Genomic DNA, 8,230 nt, shown 5'->3' on the forward strand with positions numbered 1-8,230 from the left:
AAAATGTTTTAACTCCCAGATAATATCTGGCAAAATAAAATATATTTTTTGCCATGCTGAACTTGATCACTAAAACAATGATGACTCACACACAGAGAAATTGTAGTACTGTCATAAGGTCTAAACAACAGAATCACATTGTGGCAGAAAGGTCAAAAGAAAATGTCAGATATAATTATAGAGGCAGTTCAAAGTGCCATGGATCCGTGGTGCTGTATCTGAGTACTGCACTGAATGGTAACTTGGATTTGTTGCAAAGTAGACTAGTGTCACGAACAGTTCAGAAATTTGAGTGGTGTAGGTCAGGTTATACACTAGTCTGTCTTCCTACAAATCTTTGAGCACCCCAGGTATTTGCTCACTTTTCATCCTCTACAATAAAGAGCTATATAAAAAAGAAATTTAAAAAACATGAAATTGCTTTCATGACAAGACAAAGCATTTCGCAACTAATGAAATACTTTGAATTTAGTCACAAATGCAATGCAGAATTAATCTTTCACTTTGCTCTCTGGTTGAAAGAGACACTAATTTGTGCACTTCGAAACATAAAACTCTTGATTTTACTTTAATTAGATTTCGTACAGCAGTTGTTAGATGCCATTTGGAAGACTGCTGATTGATATCAAGCATCAACCAAAAGTACTTTATTTGATTTTGCAAATGCGTTGGAATATTCTGAGTATATGAGGAGTGCAATTTGATGTATGTTCTTCCTATCATTAGCCAGTCACGTTGGGGCACTCCCTGTCAACCTCATCAGTTCTGAGCTTCCACATGTTTTCCAACAAACACTTTAAGACTTCATCTTCTAATATAACACACTGAACTTGTAGCTTAGCCTTGTCAACCATTGTGATGCACTGTGTTCCCCCAACCTCGAGCAATGGTGACACTCCATCCTGCAGTAACCTAGGTCCTCCAATGCACTATCACCTCCCACCCCTATATGTTGAATTGTCCCCATATGCATTGTGCCTACAATTATCATGATTGATTTCCTCAAACTCCCTACCATAGTAATGGGTCCTGATAATCTGCCTTAAATTGACCCCCAAGACTGACTGTGGCCCACACCCCTGAATGACTTAGAAGAAAAGTCCTGATGTGTGAACAGACCCCAACTGATCTCTGAAGCTCCCTAACTAACTTAGTGCTAATCCTCTGCCTCTTTCCAGTGGACCTGCAGGACTGACCATGGCCCACACCTTAGGTGGTGATGATGCTGTCATGATGCGCTGGGAACAGCACACTGCAAATCATACCGCATTGTTCCCAGAATCATCACAAATGTGAAAATGTAATTATCAGAAATCCCAATTTCCCTGAATGACTGCTGCACAGTGCAAAAGCAAATCACACCAGGGTGCATCTGTAACAGTAACTATAACAACTGTAACAAGAACAGTGAAAGAAAATGATGTCTAATTTATGTATCTTACCCTTTCATCCATTTTAAAATTCTCATCCACACAGAGAAGCACAAAATGAAACAGACAAAAAACAAACACTATAAATGGAGGGGAAAATGATCCCACGAGAATAGTTCTGTATAGTTAGTGTAAATAATAACACTGGCTAGGTTAGTTTTACAATCTTTTGACTCTTCAATGATTAAACCATGTTAATCGCACAGTGATGATCAGTGTTTAGTTTACAAATTGGCTTGTTGGACCTGAAATCTTTCTTTTTTTTGGTTTATAGAATTATTTCTTTCAGCCTTTCTGAATGGAGCTTTTTTGGTCTTTTGACAGAAAATTAGAGAGAGTAATTTTACAGTGACAGTGGAGGGGGGGGGGGGGGTAGTGGGGGGGGGGGAGAGAGAGAGAGAGATTGATGCTGCAAACTCCCAGCTATTTCCTCGCTTCTCTGTTTTCATTTCCCCCATAGGGTCTGTGTTAAGCTGTGACTGAACCAATCAGAGGGTTGTTACTATGCTGACCCTATCTGATCCCACGACAAATGGTGCCAGCTCACTTGGGACTTAATATGCCCAAAATGTAACCCTGTGTAACTTGCAATAGATAGCTTCACTTCTTGTTCCAAACGGCAAACAATTCCTTTTCCACTCTCCCTTTTTTAAAAGCAATGCTCAGGTTTCCTATTTTCAGTTCATTGTCCAAATTAAAAGTTGTGGTCTCCTATGATCCTGACCCCTGACTCTCACTTTCCCAAGTACCTTGAGACACTATGCTTGAGATCAGATGGTGCCATGTGCAGGATTCCCTGACTGACAACCTTTACTTGACTAAGGACAAGTCCCCTGAGACTTTGAAAACTGCTATTTACTTAAAGTACACTAAGTGTGTTTGCCACATAGACTGCTGGCACATACTGCAGTTGCAATTTTTATGTAGCACAGTGCCATACAGCCACATGTCCACACCTTTGGTTGATCACTGAGGACAACCATGTCAAGCTGCCTGGCTTTGTACCTGCACTAAAAGACAAGGTAAGAGAGAAGTAGTGTAAGCCTATAAGTTCTGAATGAGGTGGAAAAGTGCAGCAGGCCCAGGCAAGGCAGGGCAAAGCAAGGCAGAGATGCAGTGAGCACCTAAGCAGGTGTAAAGTGAGTAAATGTTAATAGAGTAAGTGAATAACCTAAGATGCATCATGCCCTGATGCTTAAGGATGGTACTTGTCATTATGTGCCAAGTGATCTGACAGCAGCATTACAACATCAGGCATTGGTGCACTCCAAAGTGCAGAATTAAAGTGGATAACTATATCTTGAGTCAGAGGTATGCCATGATTCAATGAGGCTGGTGTATATTCAAAGCCAACCTTTTTCCACGTTGGGGAGAGGGAGGTTGAGATAATTGCAACCTCTGTGCCCTGAGGTGTTAGGAATTGCTAGCTGAGATGGAGATCCAGAGAAACTACCACATTCCCGGTTTGCCTTCCATGTTGGGAATTGTCACCGTCTAGTTTCTCTCCACCATGCGGAAGAATAGCAAACTATATAAGAAGGAAGTGAGATTAGAAATCACGAGAATAATGGTTCTCCTTGCTCATTCAAACCTTGCGTGCAAAAGCAGACTTTTTCATAGAGTCATACAGCATGGAAACACACCCTTCTGTCCAACCAGTCCACATTGAACATAATCCCAAACTGATTTAGTTCCACCTGTCTGCTCCTGGCCCATATCCCTCCGAACATTTCCTGTCCATGTATCTATCCAAACGTCTTTTAAACATTGTAATTGTACCCGCATCCACCACTTCCTTAGGACGTTCATCCCACACGCAAACCATTCCCATGTAAAAAATTTGCCTGTCATGTTTTTTTAAATCTCTTTCCTCTCATCATAAAAATGTGTCCCCTAGTCTTAAAATCCCCCATCCTAGGGAAAAGACAACTATCATTAATTCTATCTATACCTTTCATTATTTTATAAACTTCTATCAGGTTGCTTTTCAAACTCCTTTGCTCCAGTGGAAAAGAGTCCCAGCCTATCCACCATTCCTTTATAATTCAAACTTTCCATCCCTGGCAACATCCTGGTAAATCTCTTCTGAACTCTCTCCACCTTGATAATATCCTTCCTATAACTGGGCGAATAGAACTGCACACAGTATTCCAGAAGGGGCTTCACCAAAGTCCTGTACAACCTCAGCATGACTTTCCAACTCCTCTACTCAAAGGACTGAGCAATGAAGGCAAGTGTGCCAAATGTTTTTTTAGCCCTGTCTGTATGTGATGCAAACTTCAAGAATTATGTACATGCATCCCTAGGTCTGTCTGTTCTACAACCCTAACCAAGGCCCTACCATTAATTGTATAAGCCCTATCCTTGTTTGTCGTACTAAAATGCAATACCTCACATTTATTCAGATTGAACTCCATCTGCCATTTTTCAGCTCATTGACCCAATTGATCAAGATCCCTTTGTAATGTCAGAAAACCTTCTTCACTGCCTACTATGTCACCAATTTTGGTATCATCTGTAAATTTATTAACCATGCCTTCTACATTCTCAACCAAATCATTTATGTAAATGACAAATGAAAGAGGGCCCTCTCTTGACATCTCATTTATTTCATCTTTCCCAACTGACTTGCCTTTGCACATATTGTTCAGAGGCAGGAAGATTTAACTGACCAGCTGTGACTTAACCTCTCTTGCAGCAAATCTGAAGGAGATTTTTAACAATAGTCATCATAATGTTTTCCTTTACTTCTACTTCCAAAGTATAAATGTTTATACACATCTTTATCGATAGTAGATTTGCAAATAAACACATCAAAGTTCAATTAATTTAGACACAGACCTACTGGAGTCCCACAATCAAGTTTTGACCCAGCTCACAGATAAGCAAAGAGGGAAGGATTCACAAAGGTCAGCAGCAAGTTGTGATTCTCAGAAGGGCACCCTTCCCAATGTTCAGTCCCTTGGTAAAACATAGAATGCCTTTGATTGAGGTACCTCTCCCATTTCCCCCAAAGGTGACTAACCTGGCCACATGGTTTGGTTGCTAGGCATGCCTGATGGTGACAGCAGGATGAAGTAATTAACTGGCTGCATAGGCGTCTCAGTTGACTGGGGGCAGTAAGATCAATCATGGGCCTTTCTCTGGCAGATGTAGAAAGGCAGTTGGGATTAGAAACACCACCATCCCACCTTATCAAATGTTCTTACTGTAGCAAGTTTGCCAGCAGAGAGAGCAGAAGGCACTGCACATAGTCTACAGGGTAATGCAGAGTTGTTCCACCCAATCAAGATAGCAAAGGATGGTCATTCTGCTAGACACAGATTGTTCAAATCTTCTGCTACTGTTTTAAAAATTCTTAGTGGATTGGCTCATGAAAGATCGTGGGGTGGGATGTTTGCCATGCTTGAAGAGCTCGGGTGGAACATAGAACATAGAACATAGAACAGTATAGGCCCTTCGGCCCACAATGTTGTGCCGACCTATTATCCTACTCTAAGATCAAACTACCCTGCAGGTGACTTAGAAATGATGAATGCATTCTTACAACTTGCAGTTCTGTCCCAAGAGACATTATTCGACACATCCCAAAATCAGTTACTTTATCTTCCTGAGTACTGTCCTTTGTACTTTTTCAACATAATTTCTAGTTTGAATTCCAGTGGCTTTTAATTAAATCATTAATATTGGACTTTGTCAAAGGCTTTTCCAAAAATTGAAGTATTTTACTATCCATGCTATCTATTTAAAATGTCCTCAAAGAATTTTGTTGTTTTGGTAACAAAACACAAACTGCTGTATTTTTCCTTTTCATACCTCTTTTTGCAATGTGATCAAATTTGACTCCATTTCATGTTTATTTGGCACATCTTTGCGAACTTTTTCAATTTGTCTCTTTTCCTCTTTCAGTAGAATATTCAAGAATCGTATTTCATCCTCCATACTGTGTAATTCCACATCTCCATTACTAATCAATAAGTCCTGAATGCTTAGCTTCTCATAGAAAATGCAAACTTCCTCTTCTCTTTCAATCAAATGTATTCCCCTGCAAGCAAAACAAAATACAACACTGCATCAAAGAGTCATAGTTATAGAATTGTACAGCACAGAAACAAGCCCTTCGGTCCAACTTGTCCATATTGACCAGATATTCTAAATTAATCTAGCCCCATTTGCCAGCATTTGGCTCATATCCCTCTAAACCCTTCTTATTTATATACCCACACATAGGCAGCCTTGCTGACCTTTAAGGGGTCCTACTCTCCCTAGTTTTTCTTTTGTCCTTTGCTACTGCATTGTAGTGGCATGAAACACCTTGTTTCACCTGTTGCTCAAGTTTTTGAGGTAGAAGTAAGGTAAAATTGCCATAGTTTTTAACAGACCGTAGGTTTTTTTAATGTGTAGGATGTGGGGGTCACTAGCTTAAGTATTCTTAAGTGTCCTTAAAGTATTATGAAAGCTATATCATGTCTCCTTTTTGCCCCCTGATTTCCTTCTTTAGTATACTCCTACTGCCCTTATACTCTTCTAGCGATTAACTTGATCCCTGCGGTCTATACCTGACATATGCTTCCTTCTCTTCCTTGACCAGAGCCTCAACTTCTCTCGTAATCCAGCAAACCCTACACCTACCAGCCTTGCCTCAGAATATTGTTTTCTTCTTTCTCCTTTCTCCTTTGCATAGTTGATTGTTACAGTTGTTTTTAGTCAAATAGAAACAACTAGACATCAGCTTGACATATTCTGTTGGAGAATCAATTGGTTTTCTATGGCATTGCTCATGGACACTTTTGAAATTATACTTACTGTTTTGTTATTAGATCTATTGTTGCATTCCTTGGGGGAGAACATATGTTTTGGCATGTAGTTATGTTGTTTGTATTGAATGTAGTGGCATTGAAACAGGAGTGCTTCTTCCATGTTCACATTTATCTAACTTCACAAACTGCTTTGAGATTCAAGTAACCCTACGCCTAAAACAAAGTGTCACTGGACCCAAAATGTTAACTCTATTTTCTCTCCGCAGATGCTGCCAGACCTGCTGAATTTTCCCAGAAATTTCTGTTTTTGTTTTTGTTTTCCAAAATTTGCAGTTCTTCTGTTTCTTTTTACTTAATCCTATATTCGAAATACTTTGCTTCCGGTTAGTAACACTACAACATCTTTTATCATTGTGCTCAAAAATTAAAATTATCCAATATTCCAAATTTAGTCATGTATATAGCACAGCACTGAAACTATTTAAATTATTTGGATCTCTCCACAAGTACTTTTTTTCCAGATGTCCATTTACACAGATCTCATTGTATTAATAAAATACAAATCACCACCTGGTACAGAAAAAAAAAGACACAGTTTGTTGTAGCTTTTCATCTTGTATTTATCAGGACAAGGTATCTCAAAATCTGGTTTGCAATGCAAAGGGATGACAACAGAATAGGTTCAATTCCTGCATTGGCTGAGGTTAGCATGAAGGACTCTCCTCAATCTCTCCCCTTTCCTGAGGTGTGGGTACTCTCAGGTTAAACCACCACCAGTCATCTCTATCTCACAAGATAGCAGACCAAGAGCAACTAGGGATGGGCAATAAATGCTGGCCAACTAGTGACCCCCACATCCTACACATTAAAAAAACCTATGGTCTGTTAAAAACTATGACAATTTTACCTTACTTCTACCTCAGAAACTTGAGCAACAGGTGAAACAAGCTGTTTCATGCCACTACGATGCAGTAGCAAAGTGAATGGTGTTTTCCACAAAAAGGATTCTGCTATCAAGTCAAACAGACATTCCCCTTCCACATGACTGAGTTACGTGGTATCTGAATTTCAATGCCACTGTGAGGCCAAACATTGCAAAGACTGGCAGATCATGTCAGACAGCATATCCCTTCAGCTATTTGCAACAAGCAAGGTATTGACTGTACGCAATCAGCCCATACTTGCAAAACTTGCAACACAGTGTCCAACATCAGATGTGATTCCACAATTAGACAGCATTTGTTAAATAACATTGAGTGTTCAAAAATTATGCTGACATTGATTTAAGATTGTCAGCTGGGCATGCCGTGTGGCACAAGAGTGTACTGGAAGTTATATATATATTAATATACAAAGCCCTGTTTTCTGCAAACAGAAAGAACATACACACATGCTGTGCCTGTTTCAAATAAACAAAATAGGTGACAGCCATTCCATAGTTCATTAATGATTTGACTAATAAGAACTAACCTGCCTAATTAAAATTTAACCGGTGCATTCCCCATGGCAAAGTCTTGACCTCTCAGTTTACTTGTCAACCAATCAGCACGTTTTTCTCATACAGTATAAATGTTGTTTTCCCTTTATTTTCGTATTTCTTGGCAAGTGCAGATGAAAAGCTTCAATAAAATGTCTTTTTTTTCAACAATTAAAGGCAATTTTCCAACCAACATTGAAAATGCTGTACATTTACAAGAAACTAATACTTAAAGGACAGAGATAGTAGGAACTGCAGATGCTGGAGAATCCGAGACAACAAGGTGCAGGGCTGGATGAACACAGCAGGCCAAGCAGCATCATAGGAGCAGAGAGGCTGACGTTTCGGGCCTAGACCCTTCATCAGAAAAGGGGGAGGGGAAGGGGGTTTTGAAATAAATAGGGAGAGAGTGGGAGGCGGATAGAAGAGGGATACAGGAGAGGATAGGTGGAGAGGAAACAAACAGGTCGAAGAGGCGGGGATGGAGCCAGTAAAGGTGAGTGTAGGTAGGGAGTTAGGAAGGGGATAGGTCAGTCCAGGGAGGACGGACAGGTCAAGGGGGC

General features: G+C 40.0%; 1 protein-coding gene across 1 annotated transcript in view; it reads right to left on the bottom strand.

The window, feature by feature from the left end:
• The window catches only part of ccdc146 (coiled-coil domain containing 146), a 140,197-nt gene that overhangs the window by 23,571 nt on the left and 108,396 nt on the right, over positions 1-8,230 (bottom strand). The window contains exon 16 of the mRNA XM_048610438.1: positions 5,247-5,475. Within this exon, the coding sequence (XP_048466395.1) occupies positions 5,247-5,475 (229 nt within the window). The remainder of the gene's footprint in view (positions 1-5,246; positions 5,476-8,230) is intronic.

The sequence above is a fragment of the Rhincodon typus genome, chromosome 22 (genome assembly GCF_021869965.1).
Source record: "Rhincodon typus isolate 14 chromosome 22, sRhiTyp1.1, whole genome shotgun sequence".
In the NCBI taxonomy this organism is placed as follows: Eukaryota; Metazoa; Chordata; class Chondrichthyes; order Orectolobiformes; family Rhincodontidae; genus Rhincodon; species Rhincodon typus.